At 25.6% G+C, this 25,444-nt stretch overlaps 1 protein-coding gene across 1 annotated transcript; it reads left to right on the plus strand.

The window, feature by feature from the left end:
* The first annotated feature begins 11,915 nt into the window (after window positions 1–11,915).
* LOC145836986 (transient receptor potential cation channel subfamily A member 1-like) lies at window positions 11,916–21,749 on the plus strand. The gene is made up of 7 exons (XM_082944754.1): window positions 11,916–11,978; window positions 15,390–15,521; window positions 16,779–16,931; window positions 17,396–17,490; window positions 19,277–19,404; window positions 19,655–19,813; window positions 21,276–21,749. The coding sequence occupies exons 1-7, from the start codon at window positions 11,943–11,945 to the stop codon at window positions 21,437–21,439; spliced, it is 867 nt and encodes a 288-aa protein (XP_082800880.1). The 5' UTR covers window positions 11,916–11,942; the 3' UTR covers window positions 21,440–21,749.
* Window positions 21,750–25,444: the final 3,695 nt, after the last annotated feature.

A 25,444-nucleotide genomic window follows, 5' to 3' on the forward strand; every position in this document is an offset into this window, starting at 1 on the left:
AAGAATAAGATGGAAAGCGTTCTTCTTCCAACAAGACCGAGAAAGAGGATCAGCAAAACCAACCAAAAGAACCTTTCATAACATGAAATATAAAACTTCATATACTCCTCAGGAAGCTGCATTTATTAAAATAGTAAACAGAAGTTTCGATTTTTGAATTTTCTATAATAATTATGACGTAGTAATCGTACAGTTTATTGTAAAGTTAGCTGAATTTGAAAAATACGCTGTAGTTGTTAATTTATGTCTTTTAAAAAGTTTGGAAAGGTTGTTTTAGAAAGGTGATTTAAACTAGTAGAAAAATGTTTTAAACTGTTAGAAAAGTTTTTAAAACTACTCGTGTTTGCGGCTTAAATTTTGCTTTGTTTTAATATTTATTTAGTTTTAGTTTTGCTAAAAAAGTAGTTTTGGTAATGAATGCATATGTTTTGTCTTTCGCTTTTCTTGTTTAGTGTTATGTTCTTATCTGATTTATATATTTCTATTTTTTTAAGTTGTAAAGTTTGCAGCCAAATTTAGTATTGAATTTTGATTTTGTCCTGTTTAGTATTTCCCATTTAAATTTGTAGTCTGTATTGTTATCTTTTAAGTTCCATATGCATGGTTGCCACTGTTCAAGCTGAGAAAAATTTCTTGACTTTTCCTGACTTTTTACCAAAATTTTCCTGACTTTTCTAAATCAAACTCTTAAATTAAACTTATTTTAAAATACATAATCTAACACTTGAAAATATATAAAGCTTTCAATCTAATTTTAATACAGGTTATAAACAACAGTTTTTTTGCTGAATTCTATCATCAAACTTCCAGTACATCACTTAAACCATCTGGTATGATTGATGTTTGTAATAAACAGCTGTAACAGCAAAATACTTGTATTAATACTATATAAACACAGCTTGTCTGAAAAAAGACACACTTTTTAGCATTTCCTAGCATAAATGTATCTAGATAAACAAACGACATATAAGGAACTTTTACAATTAAAACCTTGAATTAATAAGGAACTTTCACAACTAAAATCTTAAAACAATAACATAATTTTACAGTTAAAACCTTAAAACAATAAATAACTTAATCAAATACTGTTTTTTTAAATGTATGTACTGAAATTTATTTTCTCCGTTTTTTTTATTAGCACTTCAACCTCTTCATCTAATGAACATTTTGTTTCCTTCATCTGAACTGCATTCGGCTTCATTTTCTTGGCAGTTAAAATCATTTGCCTCATTTTATTTAAATCGCTCTTATCTGCTGCCCCTACACTTGTTGAAGAGAATCTTTTCTCTAAACCAAGCCACAACTTGTGGGCTTCATTTTTTTTCTTTTGGTACTCATTTATTTTTACTATCATTTAGTATAAAATTTGTAACATATAAATATACTCTTATTTACTTTAAAAACTTAAGTTACTCTACAAAAAATACAAATAATAAGTAAACTTAATCTTGGCATATACCTCTCTTATAACTTATTTTATAAATTTAAACAACTTTGAAAAAATGATAAAGAGGTAAAGTATACACATTAACTTGTTACATAAAATACTAAACTAACTGCTTTGTTATAAAGAACTCAATTATTTACTTAAACAAAAAACACTTTGGTTCTAAAATTATGCTAAATAAACTTTTGTGTATATATCACAGTTATATTGTCCTTGCTCGGATCATCAATACTAAAAAGCTTACAAAATCTGCTTGTTCAAGTAGGGTACTTTTTTCATATGTTAATAGAAATTTTTTACAGTTTTGTAAAGGATATTTTACTAATTAATACCAGATGAAGGCATTGGAAATAAAATTAAGTATTTTTGTAAACTTCTAGGAAAATTTTGGAATTTTTTTCTGACTTTATAGGACTTTTAATTAATTTTCACCATTTGAAGGCTTTTGAAAACAAGGAATTTTGTAAATTTAAACTGACAAAATCTGACTTTTTTTTTCAAATTTCCTGCCTTTTTTTCAAAACCCCTAATTTTTTCCTGACTTTTGTCATTTTTTTTAATTTTCCTGACTTTTCCTGATTTCCTGACTTTTCCTGACCGAGTGGCAACCCTGCATATGTAGTTCGCTAGTTCTGTTGTATGTCTTTTGTTAATATTGTTGAATGATGATTTGTGGTTTGTGTATCTTTGTTTGAAAGTACCTCCTGTGGATCCTAAATACTGCTTTGTTGTTTTATTTGATGTTACTGTTGCTTAATATATTATATTTGACACTAGGCATCGATTGTTTAAAGGGCAAGGTCAAATATAATATATAAAGAAACAATAACATTAAATAAAACAACAAAGCAGTATTTAGGATCCACAGGAGGTACTTTCAAACAAAGATACACAAACCACAAATCATCATTCAACAATATTAACAAAAGACATACAACAGAACTAGCGAACTACATATGGAACTTAAAAGAAAACAATACAGACTACAAATTTAAATGGGAAATATTAAACAGGACAAAATCAAAATTCAATACTAAATTCGGCTGCAAACTTTGTAACTTAAAAAAAATAGAAATAGATAAATCAGATAAGAACATAACACTAAACAAGAAAAGCGAAAGACAAAACATATGCATTCATTACCAAAACTACTTTTTTAGCAAAATTAAAACTAAATAAATATTAAAACAAAGCAAAATTTAAGCCGCAAACACGAGTAGTTTTAAAAAATTTTCTAACAGTTTAAAACATTTTTCTACTAGTTTAAAACATCTTTCTAAAACAACCTTTCACAACTTTTTAAAAGGCATAAATTAAGAACTACAGCGTATTTTTCAAATTCAGCTAACTTTACAATAAACTGTACAATCACTACGTCATAATTATTATAAAAAATTCTAAAACTAATTTTTCTGTATACTATTTTAATAAACTGTAGCTTACTGAGGAGTACATGAAGTTTTATATTTCGTGTACGAAACAGCTGTCTAAACTATTGTTTTTATATAATTAGATAAATATACATATATATATATAAGATGTAACGTTATAAGGCGTTAAATCCTGGAGATCCTGATAAGCTAAGCTTATCGGAATATGTATCACAGATGTTCTTGTGCTAAAACTTTATTTCAACTAACGGCGTTTCACTGCTCTCAAATAAATTTAAGAACAGATCTACGGAGATCTACCTTAAGAACTTTTTTAATAAAAAGGTTTATTTCTTAATATATGCTTAATTAATTTCTTGTATGCTTAATTCTTAATATATGCTTTAGTTTATATGCTTTGTTTTTTTTTTGTTTTGTGCTTTAAACTTGTTTTAAAGTTAATGAGTGCATAGGCACGAAACTCGAGTTCTTTAAGTTTTACATCTTTAAATAAATCTTTAAATTTTGTCTGTTTCTAAAGCTTTCTTTATATTTTCCTTATCTACTTTTAAGTTTTGTATTAGTAGAGCTTACATAAAAAATTTTTTTTTGTCTGTTTTTATTGTGACTTTATAAATGACGTTGCTTGTAAATCTATCCACAGCCATACCACAACATATTTAACACAAATAAACTTAAACTACCGTACAGTTGCATGGAGAACTTTAAAACCAAAAAAAAATCTTTAACAAAACAACAAAAACTAACCAACCCAAACCTCAAAAAACTATACAAAACCTGCAAATAGAGACACAATACTTACAAAACAACAACTGCTTAGCAAGCAACCTCATTTATCAAGCCAGTTAAAATCATGAGGAGAGTGTGATCAGTTTCCCCCGAATTTCCCCTAATTTGAATAGCTTTTTATTTAAGCAGGACTAAAAATAAAAATAAAGAATTCAACAGCATATAATAACCATAAGATCGTAAACCACATGAAAGGAAGTAAAATAAGCTTAAGAAAAACAAATATCGCAATATAAAACATAACTATCATAATTAGTTTAATGAACTCTGTATATTATTTTGTTAGTTTTAAATAGTTATATAAGTATTCATTAAAATGTTATTTAATGAGTTACAGCAAATGTTTTAATTAGCCATTTATGTTTTTTTTTAGTACAAGTCATAATGTTATTTATACCTCTATTTTTAAAACGTAATTTTTTGAAGTAAAAATATACTTTTTTAATATGTTATAAAATGTAAATAAACTAAACACAAGTCTTTAATCGTGATAATAATCTTACAAATGTAGTGTAAAAATAATTACAAATAGAAAGTATCAAAAGTAAATAATAAAAAATAACGATTAAAAATTATAAAAACATCGATAACATACGTTACGTAAAATAAAGTGGATTTATTATACTGTGTATAGCAGATTACAAATTAATTAATTAGAGTAGCAGAAAACAAGATAATTTAATTTCTTATAAATAAACAAACATAAAATTCTGAAAAATATAACTTTGTCAATCAAGTCAAGTTTTAAAGTTTACGATAATTTAAAAAAAAAACTAGTTTAAATGAAAGTTAAATAAATATTTATTTATAGTTGATTGAGAAAACCATATATTACCATGTTTATAAACTTTTTTTACATAGATTATGCTTATTTTTACTTAAAATCTAAATGTTTATAGTCTGTTTTTTGTCTTTTTATAACCTTATCTACATATCTAAATAAATATTTTTATCATATACAGAGTATATAAATACAAACATTGTTCCTATTAAGTAAAATAAATGTTTAGAAAAAAAATCTTTATGAAATATTTAAAACATCCTAAATTTGAAGTATAACCAATTTAAAAAAAAAATCTTAAAACTAATTTTAACAGTTTTTTATAAAAAACTTTTAAATACACAAATTTTTTAGTAAAAGAATACAAAAAAGACTTTGGATCGTCTTAAACAGATGTTTGTAAAACTTTTAAAAAAATATTTGAAAATGTAAGTTAAGCAGGGTAATATAAAATCTGGTAATAAGTAAACTTTTAAATAAAAAGCTTATATAAACACTTCGAAAATATCTCTGGTTTATTAAAAATTATTTGAATAAGAATTAACTATTTGAATTGAATATTTGAAACGGAAGATCTTTTCGAAGTGTTTGTAAAAGACTGTAGAGTGTAGACAGTGACTTTTTTGATTGCTCTAACCATCTTTTATTTTTGTATAAAAAGAAAAAGGAAAAAATTTGGTTAAAAAAAATAATGTAAAATTAAATAAGTTTGTACTGAAAAAAAAAGGAGTATATTTTGTTAGATCCATATAAAATAGAAAAAAAGATTGTAAGGAACAAAGTTTTTTACATTTTTCAAGTATAAGTAAAAATATTAAGCTTATGTTTCGGTAGGTGGCAATGATCACATGATTGGAATATTGGTGTGATTTTTTTGTTGTAGTCGTTGGTGAACACTTACTTGGGGATTTGAGCTTCATGGCTTTACCACACTTTGTGGTTTTAGTGTTAAGGTTACAGCCTTGTTAGTAGTTTCCAAATGGCGGGTCACCAAGGGTTTTTTATTCGTTTAAAGGACTGTATTTTGTTTGTTTTACTTTTGGATAATTAAACTTAATATTAATGGGGTAGGTAAAATTACACATAATGTAACACGCTCACTTCCCAAAAAATGTTTATCGTTGCAAGGGGTAGAGTTTGAGACTAATGTTTTTTTACCGTAAAAAAAAGATATAATCTTAAACCTCGCTGGTTGATAACTAACTTAAAAACTTCTGTAACTCTGTAAAAAATTGATAATAGGAAAAAAAAATTAATAAGAATGTGAATTACAACAAATTTAATTAAACTAAAATAATTTTATTAAATTTGTTGTAATTCACATTCTTATTAATTTTTTTTTCCTTTTACCAATTTTCTATCTAGGAAATGGATAAGGCAAATGATAGTGTAATATACATCATTTTGCTTTGGGGGCAAATCGTAAAAGATATAAACATTATTAATAAAATAAACATCTAAGAGTTTAAATAACATGCAAACTAAGGGAAAAAAAAAAAAAATTTTTGGTTGTAATACCATAATAAAAAAAAAAAACCCTTTGTTTTTGGAGGGACCCCATGAAATAATTCAAACTCCAAACCAATTTTTTTTTTAATTTAATATAAAGGTGCGTTCTCTAAAATGAAAAAAGAAATTTTTAGATAGCAACTATTGTAGGAAGGTTTTTGAATGTATTTATATACCATTTGCAACTTAATACCAATAGGTTCATTTTGTTTTTTATATTTTATTACACAAAGCTTTTCAAAATCATGCAAGATTTCTTTGTCAAGTGATAAATTTTAAATGAAATTTGAAAAAATTTTCGTTGAGTGAATAGCTTAAAAATAACTTTTAATTATGACGTATGAATAAATTAAAACAAATACAAAAATTAGAGATTCAGTAATTAAAACTAAAGGCATGTTTATTAATAGATTGTTAATAACTTTGTTTTGCCATTTAATGCTACTTGCGTATTTAAGTTAGGTCGCTCTTCTTCAATCAATATTGATTCCAGGCTGTAAAGTTCGCTTTTCTTACATCGTTTTAAAACTTTAAAATTTTGAACAATGTCAGAGTTTTGACAGGATGTGCAATTAAAAAGATGTTCAAATATTGCGCTGTTTTTATCTGTTCCGCAGTGGTCTGTAATTCGTCGGAATATTTGCCGTGATGTTTCTCCAATGTAAGAGATGCTCTGATCTGCAGAGCAGGTATATTTATAAATAACATTTGCGTCAAATACTTCCGAACATTTACTTTTGTTGCTGAAGTAGTCAGAAACCTTTTTGCTGGTGTAGGCCGGTTTAATACTAATGTTGTGTTTTTGAAATATGGATGCTATTCGTTTTTGGAATCTTATTGAACAGCTTCCAACGTAAACTGTTGTGAAATAAGCGTAGTTTTCGGTTTCTGTTTTCTTTTCATTTTTTGTGTTAATATTTTCATTTTGTTTAAATGTTGAATTGTCGATTTTGTGAGCTTCAAGAAATTTGTTGATTTTGGACTTTATAAGGTTTATTGGATACTGATTCTTGAGTAATAAGTTTTCAATTTTTGTAAGTTCATCTTTAAAAGCGGTAAAATTTGAGCATATATTAAGCGCTCTGTTTAGATAAAAGTTTATTAAACCGAGTTTCCAAGATTTAGGACAAATACTAGTATATTGCATAATGCATTATTATGCATTATACAAGTATTTGTCCTAAATCTTGGAAACTCGGTTTAATAAACTTTTATCTAAACAGAGCGCTTAGTATATGCTCAAATTTTACCGCTTTTAAAGATGAACTTACAAAAATTGAAAACTTATTACTCAAGAATCAGTATCCAATAAACCTTATAAAGTCCAAAATCAACAAATTTCTTGAAGCTCACAAAATCGACAATTCAACATTTAAACAAAATGAAAATATTAACACAAAAAATGAAAAGAAAACAGAAACCGAAAACTACGCTTATTTCACAACAGTTTACGTTGGAAGCTGTTCAATAAGATTCCAAAAACGAATAGCATCCATATTTCAAAAACACAACATTAGTATTAAACCGGCCTACACCAGCAAAAAGGTTTCTGACTACTTCAGCAACAAAAGTAAATGTTCGGAAGTATTTGACGCAAATGTTATTTATAAATATACCTGCTCTGCAGATCAGAGCATCTCTTACATTGGAGAAACATCACGGCAAATATTCCGACGAATTACAGACCACTGCGGAACAGATAAAAACAGCGCAATATTTGAACATCTTTTTAATTGCACATCCTGTCAAAACTCTGACATTGTTCAAAATTTTAAAGTTTTAAAACGATGTAAGAAAAGCGAACTTTACAGCCTGGAATCAATATTGATTGAAGAAGAGCGACCTAACTTAAATACGCAAGTAGCATTAAATGGCAAAACAAAGTTATTAACAATCTATTAATAAACATGCCTTTAGTTTTAATTACTGAATCTCTAATTTTTGTATTTGTTTTAATTTATTCATACGTCATAATTAAAAGTTATTTTTAAGCTATTCACTCAACGAAAATTTTTTCAAATTTCATTTAAAATTTATCACTTGACAAAGAAATCTTGCATGATTTTGAAAAGCTTTGTGTAATAAAATCAGTCATGTTATAATCAAGATGCCAGTTAATTACAGCTGTTAATATCAGCTGTTTACTATAGCAACTAAAATGCTAAAGTAACAATTTGTAGCTAACTTTTTCACATTTTTTACCTTATATTAAAATTTCATTAGTTATTTTTTTTTTTACTTTTGTTTTAATAAAATTAGTAAAAAGTTAACTTTTAAAATTTTTAATTTACATTGTACTTTATTATTATAACATTTTGTTTGTAAAATTAAAACAGTATATCATATTAATTTTATACATAAGCTCTTTCTTTTATAACAAAAATAAAGTTCTTTAGCTTAATGCTTTAAAAAAAAAAACTTATAAAGTACAAAAAAAAATTTTCTGTGATTTTAAGTTTTAATTAACATTTTTGTTTATTGACTACAATTTTTCGTATCAATGTTTAAAAAAAATACATAATTTCTTCAAGGTACCACAAATTTAAATGTTTCAACATCTTAATATATTTATAAAAGTTTTTAAATTTTAAATAATAAAAAAATTTTCAGGAAAAGTTCTTTGAAATATTAATGATATGGTTATACTTAATAAAAAAAACAAATTAATATCAAAATGTTAAAAAATATATTCATCCTCCTATGATCTTAAAAATCATTTTTTTTTTCTTTTATTTCTCATTAACAACAATTTTTAATGGGCCATAATAATTTTGGTTAAATTCAATCTATAAAAATAGAACAATTAAACCAACGCCAGGCTTTAAAAAAAAGTTTATTGTTAATGAAAAATTGTTTTTAGATTTTTAAATGTAGTTAAAATTTAATAATATATATTATTTTTATAAATAAAATTTTCAATATAATGGTGAAACTATTTTTCATCCTTGTTATTAGTGCAACATGAACCTTGGCAAATTATTAATTTTTAATTTAAATTAATTTATTTTTAAACTACATTTTAAAATCTAGAACAGTTCTATTTATTAGAGAAAAGATTAAACATTGCATGTAACATATTTAGGTGAATATTTTACCCTTATTTATGTGAAAATATTAAAAGACAGCTATTCTACAATATACTATAAATAATTAAACTTAACTAAGAAATTCACCTCTTTTATAATTTTTTTTTAATATAAACAATTTTGAAAAAATTATAAACAGGTAAATTATACACATAAACTTATTACCCAAAACACTAAACCTAGTGTTAAATTAAAATGAAATAATTCATTCACCTAAAAAAAACAATTAAATTTTAAAATATGCTAGATAAACTTATGTGTATTATCATTGTTTTACTAAGAAATGCTACAGATTATCAAACTGCATACAAAAACTGCTTGTTCAAGTAGAATAGTTTTAGAATATTTTAATAAAACATTTAGCAGTTTTATAAAGGATATTCATTTAATTTTACAAGATGAAGGCATTGATAATTAAGTAATTTTGTAAAATTCTTGGAAATTTTTTCAATTTTAATCACACTTTAAAGAATTTTAATTAACCTTTTACCATTCAAAGACTTGTTTTTAAATATAAGGAATTTAGTAAATTTAAACTGACAAAATCTGGTATTTTTTTTTTAAATTTAGTCAAATTTCCTGACTGTTTTCAAAAAAAGATTTACTTTACTATTCCTGTTACTTGTTTTTATTTTTGCTTTTCCTTAGTTTTCTGACTTTTCCTGACCTTGTTGCAAGTCTGCTTAATTTACAAAACTAGTTGTAAAAACCTTGAGTTGTATACTAAAACTTTCAAATATAAATTTTTTTTTTTTAATAAATTACCTAATTATAATAAAAAAAGACTCAATGAATTTGCCATATCAAAAATTTAAAATAGAATTCATCTAAGCAAATAGTAGTTTCAAGTTTGTTAATAAAAATATTAAATTATATTAATAAAAGGAATTAATAAAGCTTTCAATTTTATATTTCATCTTATCAATAATTATAAAATTAGTAGTAAATATTTTACCCTTATTTATGTAAAAAATATTTAAAAACAACTATTCTACAATAAACTATAAATAATTAAACTTAACCATGAAATTCACCTCTTTTATAATTTATTTAAAAAATTTAAACAATTTTGAAAAAATTGTAATGAGGTAAATTATAAACATCAACTTATTACCCAAAACACTAAACCTAGTGTTTAATTAGAATGAAATTATTTATTTACTTAAACAAAAAACAATTCAATTCTAAAGTATGCTAGATAAACTCTTGTGTATTATCATTGTTTTACTAAAAATGCTACAGATTATCATACTGCCTACAAAAACTGTCTGTTCAAGTAGGGTAGTTTAACAAAATTTTAATAGAAACATTTTGCAGTTTTATAAAGGATATTCATTTAATTTTACAAGATGAAGGCGTTGATAATTAAGTAATTTTGTAAAATTCTTGGAAATTTTTTCAATTTTAATCACACTTTAAAGAATTTTAATTAGTTCTTTACCATTCAAAGACTTGTTTTTGAATATAAGGAATTCAGTAAATTTAAACTGACAAAATCTGGTATTTTTTAATATTTAGTTAAACTTCCTGACTGTTAAAAAAAAACCTTACTATTCTTGTTATTTGTCTTTTTTTTCTGCTTTTCCTGAGTTTTCTGACTTTTCCTGACCTTGTTTCAACTCTGCTTAATTTACAAAACTAGTTGTAAAAACCTTGAGTTGTACACTAAAACTTTCAGGTATAATTTTTTTTTAGATAAATTACCTAATTATAATAAAAAAGACTCAATAAGTTTGCCACATTAAAAATTAAAAAATTTAAATAGATTTCTACTTAGCAAATAGTAGTTTCAAGTTTGTAAACAAAAATAATAAATTATATTCAAATTACTTTTAAGTGAAATCTATGTCTTAATAAAATAATTTATAATAAATCTTAAAAAATTATAATAATCAAACTTTATTTTCAAGTTTAAAAATTCAAATAATTTGATAAAAGTATGATATAAGAAAAAAAAATTTGTCTATTTCATCTAATTTTTGGAAAAAAAAATCAAATAATAAATTAACTTAGCATCAATTAGTTCCAAAGCTACAATGTTTTTAGTTTATTAACCATTTAAATAAGTGGAAGATACTTTTCTTTAATTTTTCTAACCAAACATTACCTACAACTATAAGGTTAAAAGGTAGTTATGATTAAATTAACAATAAAGTAACTAAAAATAACCTTATGAAAATAAAAAACATAAACTTACATTTAAGGCATTCATATTTATAAAAACAATATGGTTTTAAATATGTTGGTGTAATTGAATATATGAAACTTTTATGTTCTCAACTTGTAAAATACAGCTTTTTCTTTCATAAGAAATTTTAATTCTATTGCCGGGGATTTTATTTTTTTATTCTACTGCGGGGATTTTGTGCTCTGCGATTTAACATCTCTGAATAAAATATAAAAAACAAAATGAACCTATTGGTATTAAGTTGCAAATGGTATATAAAAAAAAAAAAAAAAAATTAGATAGCAAAGTTTTATGTTTTTTCAAAAATTTATAAATTTGCCTATAAAATTAACTTTATGCTCGTATCTGTTAGCATCATTCATAGTTAGGTTTTATGGTAAAATAGTTTTATTTCCTTCAAAAAAAACTCTACTACGTAATCAGTAGAGCGTAGGATTTTGATCGATATTAAAATGCATGTACATGAAGCAGTACTAAAAATTTATTCCTGTAATTGAAGTCCCAATATTTTTGATTTATACAAAATATAATATACCAGTAGAAAAATTTCTATGTTATATATTTATATGAATCTTTAAGACATCTATAAAAGGAATACAATTATTAAGTATGTAAACCAAAAATTTTACAGAAGCAATCATTGATATAAAAGTATTCTATATATACTTTTGAAAGTTGTTATATAATTTTTTAGTGGTTTATTTATATTATATATATTTGAAACAGAATTTAATAAAATCTCTAAAACTAAATGAATGCAGTTTACCCAATTCATTATGCTTCTATGGTAAGACAAAATTGTTTTATTAATTTAAATGTGCCAACCCTCTTTTTACAAAACCTCGATAACAAGAGGTTTTTTCATACACCAGGTCCTTGGACCAAATATTTGAGTGCTTTTTTTACATTCCTTACAAACACACGGCAAACATTCCTTTTTTGCATAGTAACAATTTGTTTTAAATAATATTCAGCAGCACCACCCCAAGCTTATATGCAAAATCAATACTGTATATCAGCTTGGGGTGGTGCTGCTGAATGTTATTTGAAACAAATTATTACTATGCAAAAAAGGATAGTGAGGTATGTTTGCTGTGTGCCTGCTTTGATTCCAACAAACCCACTGGTTATGAAAACTAGTCTGCTGAAATAAAAAGATGAGAGAAATTATTTGTAAACTTTTTAATATTGATCAATATTTGTGTTAACCTAATGCTAGCAATAAATTACATTAGTTTTTCTCTTTGAAGTTTATTATTTTTTAGTTATTTGTTTTTAATTAATACTTATGGTATATTGCTACTTAAATTTTCAACGGCTAGTTGTGGAATCACTTGGTGGCAGTGATATCATAATGAAATTGTTGTTTTGTTTAGAACGTCTGCAGCACTTGCTTGGGATTTGAGCTTTAGGATTTTTCCACACTTTGTGATTTTTAATGTTGAGATTTTAACCCTGTGAGTGTTTGCGAGATTTTAACCCTTTGAATGTTTTTTTTTTGCCAAATGACGTGTCACCAGGGTTTTTTTTCAATAAAGGGTTTGGATTATTATTTTTTTTGTTAGTTAAAACTTCTACTTTTTTTTTGTTTATAGATAGATTTAGTTTTGTTTTTTAAATTAAAAGGTAAACTTCTTTTTAATTGATAAATTTAAAGATAGGGCAGGTGGAGTAACACATGATGAGCTCGAACTCACTCACTTGACCCTCAAAAACGTTTATTGTTGCAGAGGGGAGAGTGTGTTCTCTGATGTTTCTCTACCTTAAAAAAAAATCATGCAAGTTTAAATAACTCAAAATAGCATGGTAATTTTTTTAAATCTCAAGTTAGCTTTATATTAATGTATTAGAATTCTTCAAATTATTAAATTCTTCAAATAATTAAGTTATTTTGAATAGTATTTTTTAATTCATAGAAAATATTTAAAATTATTTGGAGAAAATTTTTACATCATCATACATAATATATGTTTTGTAGTCTAAAATTGTTGTATATACCTTTTATTTTTAACATTGGTTTTTGATCTTGCAATGATGCTCAACTCAGGTTTTCAAAACCGCTATTAGGAACCCTTCACTATCAGGCCCATATAGTTCTGATGTTTTTCGGCCTTAAAAAAAATAGAGGGGTATGATTTTTTGATAACATGGAGTTAGTATTATTTTTCATACCTGGTTGAAACTTTTTTTTATAAAGTATAAACTTTTAAATAGATTTTTAAAAATGATAGCACAATGGAAAAGAAAGGGAACAAAACCCATGATATTTTATATATAATTATACTTATTGTAGGGTAGCTTCACAATCTGTTCAGTTTTAAACTTTCTTTTGTTATTTGAAAGAATTATAAGCTGAATCCAGTAAGTTTGAAATTTGTTTAGAAATTTCAGGTTAGAATTTATGGATTTTTATATCTTTTTTTCTTAAGGTTATGTTTTTTACCCTAAATTTTAATTTTTGTACTTGATTTAAATTAATTTTGTTTATTTTTTGTGTTTTAAATCTGTATTTTAGATTTTTTACAAACTCAAGCTGAATCAGTCTATTTTGATGTAACTCAATCTGGCTTTTTTCAATCATAGATTGGCATCTCTTTTGTTGTTAATGAAACTGTTTGGTGAAACCTAATAAATGGGTATAGTTTTAGTGTTATTTAATAAGGTTGCTATACACTCAGGATAATTTGACTCTTTTTTTCATCTCTGGATGACATGATTTTTATTGATTTTGAAACACTTATTTAAAAATATTTAGCCTTGTGGCTTGTTCTTCATTATTCTTAGAAATAACATTCTAGTTTTGTTTTAAATCTGAAATTTATTTATCATAATTTCAGTTTATATTAAAAAATTTAATTGAAATTGAAACAAATTAAAATTAAACGTTCATTAAAATCAGTAATTTATTGGGTAAGATAAAAGTATGTAAACTAAAATTCCAAACAATGATCAAACTATTTTTTTTATATATAAAGTTGACTTACATGGTTACATAGAATTATCCCAGTTGTTTTTTAATCTCAGTTGATTGATTTAAACTTTTAACAATGAATCTTTGAAAACAGTGTTTCTCCTAAGTTTAGCAAACATCTAATGCAGAAACATACACAATACACATAAAACCTACCTAAAAATTGTTAAGAAGAAAAATGAACATGTGGTATAAGTAGTTTGCACCAGAGATAAAAAAAAAATTTTAGGAATTAAAAAAATAAGGATGACTCAGAGCAGTTCAAGGTTACTCACAACAGTTTTTTTGACACACAGAGTGGAAACCCTGTGTTTAATTAAACTTGCAGGATCTGGCCATAGCTTTCTAAGTTTTTATCCATCTAATTTTTTGACTCAATTAATACTGAAAATAAGGTTTTGATGGGCGATAAATCAGACATAGATCTGACTAAACTAATTTTAAAAATAAGTTTGGCCAGATCTAGAGTTAACTTGGACTGAAGTAATTATATATTTTATTCTTTCAAAACTTTATTATGCAAACTAAGTTTTGATCAAAGACCTTGTCAGTGCTTATATAAAAATTCTAAAAATATATGTAACAGTTATGGAGAGTAGTATTTAAACAACTAAATAAAAGCCGTGTGCGTTTTTATTTTTACTTAAAAATCAAAACAAATTAAATTTTAGTCTTAGGTTGAATTTATGATTAAAGTTTAAATCTTATTTAAGTTCCAAAATCAAAATAATATGTAGGCTTCTTTTTTTTTCTTCTAGTGAATTTTCAAAATAAATATTGCTTAAATAAAAATGTAGTTTTTAGTAGTAAAAGAGCTTTAAGTTAAGATAAATTCTAATGGAGCTCATTTTACTTGTGACGTAGCTATCAAAAGTTTAAAGAATTATATGCTCGTAATAACTATGAAAATTTGAAATTTTGCTTGAATGCTTTTTATAAAAACTTTTAGTTTTCAAAAAATAGTGACTAAATAAAAAACTTTTTAATAGCATTCATAAAACGACTAGTATGCACAACTTAAGACCTAAGTTTTGTTAAATAGTTTTTGTAATGATGGCAGGAATAGAAAACTTAAGTATTTAATTGAAATCATTGAGGAAAAAGTTTTTAAATTACTAGTTGAGACAAAATAAGACAATTAGTAGTTTAGGCTTTGTTTAATATCTGTTTTTTCTTAAAAAAACGTTTGAAAAATATGTTTCTAAAATATTTAACAAAACTCTTTAGGAAGGAGATGTACAGTTTTTGAGCAATGTTGTGCACAGTGGTAAAAGTAAAGAAATTATTTTTAGCCACTTTACTGAAGAAGACAATTGCTATTTTTGGACTCCTATTCATTGGGCTTCTTATTATGGAAAGGTTTAACTTATCTTAATTTATATAATAATTACTAAAAAAATATTTTTAATACTTGAATAACAAACATTTCTAAACAATTTATTTACTTATCAAAGCTAGTATATTATTTATTTTTAAGTTTGTAATAAATATTAATAAAGAGTTCTGCTCATCTTGGGTAATCACAATTTTACAAAAATTCATTTTCAATACACTGAATTTTTCTTGATAAAAATAATAACTTATAAGATACACCAAATTTCTTTGTAGTTTTTATGCCTTGATCTGAACCAATTTAAACTATATATACATTGATTATAATATTTTTATAAATTTTGGTTGACTAAAAGTAAAAATTAACTTATTAAAAATGTTAAGAAGACCTCAGAGATATTTTTCTATTACAATGATCTGCTAGATCACAGCTACTGCATTTTAACATATTTTAATGCAAATTTGTTTTTATGTTTTTAAAACCAGTTTTGATCATACCAGTTCGATCATCAGATCGCAAGCTTTTGGTAGACTGAGACTGGTTTTGTTCTTATTAGGAACCTGGAAACCGGAAGTTGACAATTTAGGCTAATAACCTAGAAAAACCTTTAATTTTAAACAACTTTTAAATGGTAAGTAGAAAAATTTTGATTTGACACAAAAAATCTACCATATAGATTAAAAAAAAATGATAAAATTTTGTCATCATCAAAAATTGTTTTATTAAAAAACACATTAAAAGTAGCTTTAAATTATCTTTTCAATGTTTTTATACTATTTAACACAGTTTTTTTTTACTTTAAACTTAATTTTAAACTAAAAATAGACCCTAAAATGTGTATTTTTAAAAACCTGAAGAAATTTGCCAAAATTTTGTATGCCATGAGACAAGCTCAAGTTTAACATAAGGGATGATCATACCAATTCGATCATCAGACCACAAGCCTTTAGTAGATTGAAACCAGTTCAGTCCTGATTAGGACTCATCAGTCAGTCACCATCAAAAAACTTGATGAGTGACGTCAAATGATAAACTGTTTGTTAATGACTGCAATTTTTTCGGGACATACAAAAGTCTAGGCTTAGGCTTTTTAGACTTTTGCCAATGTTTTTGTTGGTCAATGTAATAGTACAACGATATGTTTAGTTTTTTTACAAAAAAAGTCAATTTCTGCTTGCCAGCCCGCAGGGTTGTTAAATTTTCACTACAAATAAACTTTAAGTTTATATCAGTTTTAATTAAGTTGTATATTTTTGCTTGACAATGATTCTAACTTTTTAAAGGACAAAATAATTGAAGGGTTCATAAACTATGGAGTTTCAAGCGATTTGCAAACCTCAAAATACATGCAAACACCACTACACATGTGCTCTATTTCAGGTAGCATCCAATGTGCTGTAAAACTTCTAAGTATGGGTGCTGAGATAAATTTGCAGGTTTTAAATGGCTTATGTTTTCATGCATGTAACGTAGGATTCAGAAAATTCTTATTTTATTAAATAATACTTTAAAACAATACATATCACATTCTCTTTGATTAAGAATCACAGTTTGATAGTCTGTTGGGCAGTGAAACTTTTTAACTGCCTAAATTTAAAAATTAGTATTTTTCAGGGTTGGTAAACATTACGCTATATGTTTTTGAGAATTTAAATATATCAAATGAGTCCTGTTCCATAAACATATTTAGATTTATCTCTCTAAGGTTATAGGAATTATAAATTAAGTTAGCACTACTCTCAATAAGTAGGCATACATAATGTGAATCTTATATAATTTATTTTAGTTTTATAAAGTTTTTGAAATTTTATAAGGTTTATTTTATTAAAGTAAATCTTTAACAATTATAACGCTAATAAGTTTTTGTTCTTAAAGAACGCAGAATTTTAAAAACATACAGGACAGATTTGGAGAGACAGTTTTACATAAAACAGCAAGAAAAGGAGGAGATACGAATCTCTTGTATCTATGGTTAAAAAATGGAATCAACTTGATGTTTGTTTTTGTTATGGTATTAAATAAAAACTGCGTTATCTATATTTATATTAGATATCTGCAAATAAAAATTTAATTTTGATTAGTAGCATTCCTGATAAAAAAATTTAATGAAAATTAGATCCTAATTCAACGTGTTAGTTTGTTTATGAACAATAAAGGATCTGTAAAGATATATAATGAAATAAAATACAAAGAACTATGTAATTCTACATCTCCCTAGCTCATTTAAATAGTAAAAAAGAACTTTATTTGTAGGGGATTGACAAATTATCAAATCTTTTCAGAGTTGGTAAATCACTTTTTTACAACTTAATCTTTATATGTAAAATTTTAACTAAACTGTAATTTGCATTTTACAACTTTTAAATATAATTTTTTTTTGTAAAAAGCTGCTTAATATCAGAGTATAAAAGGTTATTTATGAAAAAAGAAAACAAAATGGTGAATAGATAAAAATTGGTAATCACTTGAATTTTATCTCCTCCTACATTTTAGGTTATATTTAATTTAAACTTTAAGGAAATGGCAGGAAGTTCTGTTTTTAGGAAAGTTGGTTAAATGTCAGGATAGAAGTATGCATGTTTATCGTTTAAAATTTTTGAGTAGCATTAAAGTTGTTTATGATACAAAAGTTAGCATACCCAATGCATTAAATAGTTCTATTTTATTAGTTAGAACTCCTATATACTGGGTACTGGAATGTTGTTTATAAGGCGACGATTACCAGTCAGATCGAAACAAAGGAATACATAGGATCCACGGGAAGCCAGTTCAAAAAGAGATGGTATGCACACATTAGTGACATTAAGAATGAAAATAACAAGGGAACAGAGCTTTCCAAGTACATTTGGAGGTTAAAAAACAATAACACTTGCTACGATTTAAGGTGGAGCATAATGCATAAGATTAGAGAAATAAAGAATATAGGTAAAATCTGTAAGACTTGCAACTTGGAAAAATAGAAATAGCACTTGCTAATAAGAAACACGAAATGAAAATACGAATTTCAAACAAAAGACAAGAGCTCTTCTACACCTGCCCGCATTTTAGGAAATTTTATTTTAAAACTTAGCGTATTTAATTTTTTGATCACTTATTTCTAATTTTGTTATTACTTGTACCCTTATCTGTTAAGCGCCATTTTGTTTTCGGTTGTTATAAGCTAAATCTAAATCTGTATGGAACAAATCAGCTATTGTAAGTATAAATCATATTTAAAAATCTTTTTCATTATTATTGTTTCTTAGTATTGTTAATTAATTATCTAGTAATGACACTATACATTTTTTATTTTCTAATTTAATTTGAATTTAATTATAATTTCTTGCATTATTGTTTTTTTTTTCTAGTTATCCATCGTCTTATGTTTATTTTATTTTGCAGGCCTGAAGGTCCCTTAGGGGTGAAACATTGTTGCCTTTGTGAATAAATAAATTTAAAAATATACTGGGTAACTTGAAGTTTTGAAAAATTCATTAAAATAGCACAAACGGTATCTTTAAAGTTAGCTAAACCTCTATATTCAGCAAGTATTGATAAATTCTGTGTAATTTAGCCAATAATCTAAGAGAACTTACGTTGAAAAATAATTAATAGCTTCTAACCACTCTTAACAGTACCTGAATATTTTTAAGTTGTTTTTCACTTAAAAATTTTACATTATTTGTCCCCTTCATTAACACTAAGTCTGTTTTCAATTGCTTTTTGATTGCATTATGACTGACTTTCGCGTAAAGTTTTATCACTTACTTTACATTCTATAATATTCCAAACTTTTTTATAGGCTGGAAAATAAAGATGGTCAAACAGCATACCGGGTGGCTGAGTTACACAACAATCAAAACTTTTGCCAAACTGTGAAAAATTTTCTCAGAAAAAGCGGAGATCACAATAATAGTCACTTTAGTTTTGGTTACTAATTTTTAGTTTTTCTATATACTTGAAATTATTATACTAAATGAAATATTCTAAGTTGTTAGTAATTATTTAGTTAACAAAGAGTGCAACATGCATAAACTTTTTTTTGTTCTTAGTTTAACTATTGTTTTAGCTTAGATATTATTCGTGTTATATAAATTTTTTTATATTTGTATCAATCCATATCAACAAGTCTTTTTACTTTTTCAAACACAATGAAAATATTAAAAGAATAAAAAAACAGACGATAAATGCCAGTCATTAAACGCATCTTTTGGAAATACTAACGAAAGATTCAGGCTTGAAAAGAAAAGATCATGGTGTGGAAACAATGGTGATTGTTTGCAAAATAAGGAAGAAGCGAGCGAAACTGTTGCCGCTAAACGAATTAGAATCTGCACAGGTTTTACAACTTATAATATAAAACAAAAGAACAAAAATAATTAAACTGTTTGGTTGTGAAAAAAAATGTAAAACATTTAAAAAAATAATTTTAGGTATATATTTTAGACTGTTAAATTGCTTTTTTATGAATTTATTACTCACCTATTACACCACCATTTCAACTATGATATATTTATATACCTTCTGTAAAACTAAGGCTGATTTAAACAAAATTTTCTAAAGCGTATCTCAATTTTCTGAAAATAACTTCATAATGACCTGTTACTGAAAATTTAGTCACTTCATACCGCAAGATAGACAATAGCTGTTTTACATTTAGGCAGGGTTATGGTTAAGGGCATTTTAGAAAGATTTAAAGTTAAGAATTCACTTTGTTGTGTTTAAAAAATTTTAAATACAATTATGTAGTCAGTTAATTTTGAGCAAATATCTGTTGTTTAAGGCTATGGAAGGGGTAAAAAGTATTTTATAGTATTAGCTAAGTATTTGTTGTTTTTACCGTTTTTATTTTATTCAAAGTATCTATTTTGGTTGGGAACAGGTCAAATATGCATGAAGAGACACTTTTGCACGAGAGTAAATAAAAAGATAAATTTAAAAAAAAAGTTAACGACCTAGGGTAAAGGTTAGGGGTAAACAGTGATAGTATAAATAAAAAATTTTAAATAAAATAAACTAATAAAATAACAGTTAGCGACCGAGGGTAAGGGGTAACATTGATAAAAAACCTAATAAAAGTTATTCATCAAAAAAAAACTTGAAAGTTTTAAAAACTAATAAAAAATAAAGTAAAAAAAAAAATAACAAAAATTACCAACCGAGGGTAAGGTTTAGGAGTAATAGTGATAGTAAAAATATAAAATTAAAGTAAACAAAAAAATTAGAAAATTTTCAGCCCGTGCCAAAATGTCTTTGTGCAAAATTGATGCCGTGCAAAAATGTCCCTTAGTGCGTATTAGAGCTTTTAATATATTTTTTATAGAAAGCAAACTAAAAAAGCAAAAAAAATACTATTTCACTAAAAATATTTCTATCCACTTTTTTTCAACTTTATTTATAAAATCTTAAATACTTTTTCACAGAGAATTTTAAAGTTTTTAAATGATAAATTTTCCAAAATCAAACAACATATGTACGTTTTTTTGATTTTTTCAGACAGATGTTTTTAAGTATTGCAAGAAACATATCCTAAAAGTTAGAGGTCTCAAGCTCTAAAAAGTAAAAAGTATATACACTTTTACTAAGTTTTAAAACTTCCTCTAAAACTGTCGTCAGAAAACTGCCGTATCTATCGTAGACTTTTTATAAAAAAAATTTATATCTTAAAAATTTTATGTTCTATAAAAATTGACTTGTGATACTTCGAAGTTCATTTAAGAGCCAATTTTAGTTATCGTATAAAATTGTACAAACCCCTTAAAGCTTTAAAAGATGTTATAATGTTACAGTTTTTTTATCAGAGACAGAAATGGCAGTAAAAATGCAACCTTTCCCAACGCTTGACCTACAAACAACAATTGAAAACAACCAAGTTAGAGACCATGAAAAAAGTATAAATCACATTCCACGAGAAAAGTTTTGTATGAGAGCTATGTCTATGTATGATTTGTACCACGGGCTTTAAATTTTTATTACTTAATTGAATATTATTCATAAAACTCAATTCATTCCTTTTTACTTTTTAGATAGACAATCCTTCAAATTCATTTAGTATATTTTTTTAGTGTTTTTGATATATTTTTTTTGCTTTTTTACAACCTTAACGTTATTCCTTTAATTTTTTATTATAAAACAAAACTATAAAAAATGCTTTTAATTACACAAAAAGTCGAAATTTATATTTTTAGTACTGTTTATAGTTTATTGCTTCTTTTTTTTATCGAAATCTACAGCTGCTGAAAACTTTTAGTTTATTAATTTCTAATAGCATTCTGTATAATTAATTATTTTACACGACATAACTTTTTTAATCATTAGTCAGTAATATTTTGATAATATCGTTTTGAAGACATATTTTTACTAATTTTTAGATTTTTAGGTTTGTATATAGATTTGTATTGCTCTCACAACATATGTTTGAGTTATTGTTTTGAAAATTAGAAAAGTGTTAGTAAATTTTTTTGTTGTTTTAGTTTTTAACCGCTTGAAAATTATTTAATAAACCATATTTAAACAAAATGTATTAATTTTACAGATAAATTCAGATTTTTTTTTGGTACTTGTATGAATAAATTTAGACAGGTTTAGTAATTAAAAAAATAAATTATTTTAAAATCTTCATATTGTATCAGAGTTAATGCAATAAGGCTTATATAACTTTATTTGATAAGCAACAACCTATTATTATTACGTAACTTTTATCCGATATATTGGAATAAGAAGATTATTTGTTTTTTTTCCTAATGATTTTTTAATATTCATCTTGGTTAATTCAAATTTAAAAAAATCTTATTAACAAAACAATGTTTCACTCGTTTGAAGTAAATCAAACGAGATCATCAGTTGAATAAAACCTGTAAAAAAAATTAAGACATTAGGTTAAACTTGAGATAAAACTGGCATTTATATGTAAAGAAACAAAAAAAATATACTTTAAAACTCCTCAGTGATTCTGAGGTGATTTGAAAATCACCTCAGAAAATAACAATACTACAAGGTTAGTTCATGTTTAGGTTTGACCAATGTGAGCTATTTAATAGTATTATAAATTTTTAAAATTAAACATATTTACAATTTGCAGGCTTGTAAAATTTGTGTATAACGAAGAAATATAAACTTATGCAATTAAAACACTAAACTGAACTACTGCTTTTACTGTTTAAAAAATTCAACTATCTTATTGTGAACTAATTATAAGTTAGGCTTATAAAATCTCATAGTGCTATAAATTTGAAATTGCTTACTTTTGTTGGTTTTAATATTTACTTGTATAAATTTAAATAGGGACCAATTTTTCTTAAGTTATAAAATAAAGCTTTTTAAAATGAACACATGAGCATATTAACTCGTTTCTTTTATTAATAAAGTTCCCCCGTCAGCGTTCGCTATTTCCATTTTCCCATAGGTACAGGTTGTGCAAGTTCCTTAATTCTCTGATGTGATGTAAAATGTTCCAGTTAATGTGGTAATCGGTGTTATTGTTTTGTTAATTTCTAAATATATTTTGACAGTTCCGTGCTGTTTTCCTTGTGGACTTTGAAAACCCTAATATGGCTATACCACCTTGTTTTAAAAGGTCCCCTAAATGCTTTCAACATATTGCTTTATATATTTTTTTTGTGCTTACCGTAGCTTTATAAATTACGTTATTGGTGAGGCATTCGTTTTTGAGTGGGCATATATTTTTGTTTCTGCAAATGCAGAGTGTTTCTCTTCTGTTTCTGTGTTTGCTCTTTCAGTTCTTTTTATATTATTTAAAGATTTTTAAATATTTTCTCCTTGAATTAAAATTTTTATATTACTCATGCAACTAAATTACAACTTGCAATTGTTTTTATTCATTAAACTGTTAGACTGTTGTCTTCTTTAAAATGCTAGTCAATAGTTCAAAAAAAAGTTCCTACATTTCTTTTTACTGATTCTCAAAATGGCGGATATAAAAAAACTATTTTTCTTGATCTGTTTATAAAAATTTTCCCTATAAGTCGTTTTGTGTTTAAAATTTGATTTGTCTTACGCGTTTTGGGATGTGCATATTTTGTCGTCGAAAATTTTTTTGTTGTTTGATAATTTAAACAGTCTATTTTCTATCATTGCCGGTAGGTTTTTTATTTTTATTGTAGTATGACTGAAATTTTTATTGATGTATCTAATTTCTATGTTTTCTTTTTTGTACGGTTTAAATACATTGTTTGTAAGGTCTAACGCAGGTGTCGGCAAACTGCGGCCCTCGAAGGGTAAATCTGCGACTCGCGAGAACGTTTTTATTTTGAATAGAATGCGGCCCTCGAAAGAAAAGCTTGCGGCCCGCAACATGCAAATGTGGCCCGCCGAACAAAAACTTTTATAAGTCGTTTTACTTTTGCTAAAATGATATAATTGATTAATTTATTCTAAAGTAACTTGAAAACCTTTAAAACCCATTAGAAAAATTTACTGGTTAGGCCTAAAAATGTGAAAAATAAAGAATGGCTTTCTTGCAGTGTTTTTTCTCAGCTTAGATAATAACTTTTTTCTTTCAACAGCAACTGGTGAGTAAAAATAAGTTTGAAAGTACTTGAATTCAGTAAGCTATTTATGAAACAAGTGTTAAATAAATTAGCTAAATCCGGATGTTTTCTATTTTGTACAAAATAAATGCATAGTAATAAGCTACAATTTGATTTCTTTAAAACTTAGGTTTTTTGTTTAGCAAGTAATTTATAACTAAGTTTTTAAAATAGACATTTACACTATGTTTTATAATTAAATGTACTCAGAAACATTTAGAACATAATAATAAAAATGTATAAGGTAAAGTTGTTTGTTTTTTTGATTTTGAGTCGTTTTGATTTTTTTATATAGGTTTTCTGTGCACTTAAAATTAATTTTTATGCACACTAAGGTGCTTATAAATACGGAGACCTTTGAGTTTTCAGCTAGTTCTTTTAAGGGTAAATACCACAAAAGCACAATGTATAAAAATCTTTCATTTTGGTGGAATTCGATTTTCTGAAAACCATCCCAATGCAAACTAGATAGGACCAAAAAAAGCGATCTTAAAGTTTTTAGTGGTTTTTTTTGTATGTGGTAATTATCACAAAAACAATTATGCCCAATTTAAGACGACTTAGAGAAAGTTTTATAGTAGCACTTCTGGATTTTTTGAAAAATAAGTTCAGTTGAATTCGTTTTTAATTCTAAAATTTCCGACTAGGTTTTGATCATCAGACTGCCTTTTTTGCTTTTAAGGTTGGCCAAGAAAACTTATGATGTATGTCTATTTCAATTTACGGCTTTGGTTTTGATTATTTGTAAAACTTTAAGTCCTGAAGGTGCTATGAATTAAAATAATATTTATATTGTGCCGCTTACGCGGTAATTGTCTCTTTTTTATTTTCTTCTTTTCTCTCAAGCGAGTATAAATTAAGAATATCGCGCGAAATTTGGGCTTTTAGTTTCTACTGCGTTGCAGCGAACTGAAGTCAGTACAGCTTTTCGCTGCACTTAAGTTTTTATGGTTTCAATCTTGTTGTCAAGTTTATTTCGATTTTAGAACACTTTTTGAGTTTGGTTTAAACGTTTAGTTTTTAGTTTCTTTGATTCAAGTATTGTCGTTTTTTAAAAGAATTGTTAATTCGATTTATTAGTTTATGTTGTGCAGTATTTTATCATCTTTTCGTGTCGCAATTTAATTGTAAATATAACCATTATCACAGATTCGAACTAAGTTTAAATTAGTATAAGTAAGTGATTTATTAAACCTTTAGTAAATAGTAAGTAAGTCATATTAGTCTATTTAAATCAATTATAATTTAAGCATTATCTTGGGGCATCTACTATACAAGTTAGAGCGCACGTTGCGTTATAAACCAGGCCAATAATAGTGTATAAGTAGAATCCTTGATAGCGACAATATTAATTGTATACATACAAGCTTAAAAAACGCACACTGGCTTTAAAGTCAACTGCATTTAAGCCTGAAAGCTTT

Source organism: Thalia democratica, chromosome 5 (genome assembly GCF_965202585.1).
Source record: "Thalia democratica chromosome 5, ktThaDemo2.hap1.1, whole genome shotgun sequence".
Taxonomy (NCBI): domain Eukaryota; kingdom Metazoa; phylum Chordata; class Thaliacea; order Salpida; family Salpidae; genus Thalia; species Thalia democratica.

Excerpts from the sequence above, each read along its gene's own strand:
- LOC145836986 (XM_082944754.1), top strand. The coding sequence starts at position 11,943 with ATGAATGCAGTTTACCCAATTCATTATGCTTCTATG. Across the intron at positions 11,979-15,389 it reads CAATTCATTATGCTTCTATG|GAAGGAGATGTACAGTTTTT; the intron begins GTAAGACAAAAT and ends AAAACTCTTTAG. Across the intron at positions 19,405-19,654 it reads TAATAGTCACTTTAGTTTTG|ACGATAAATGCCAGTCATTA; the intron begins GTTACTAATTTT and ends ATAAAAAAACAG.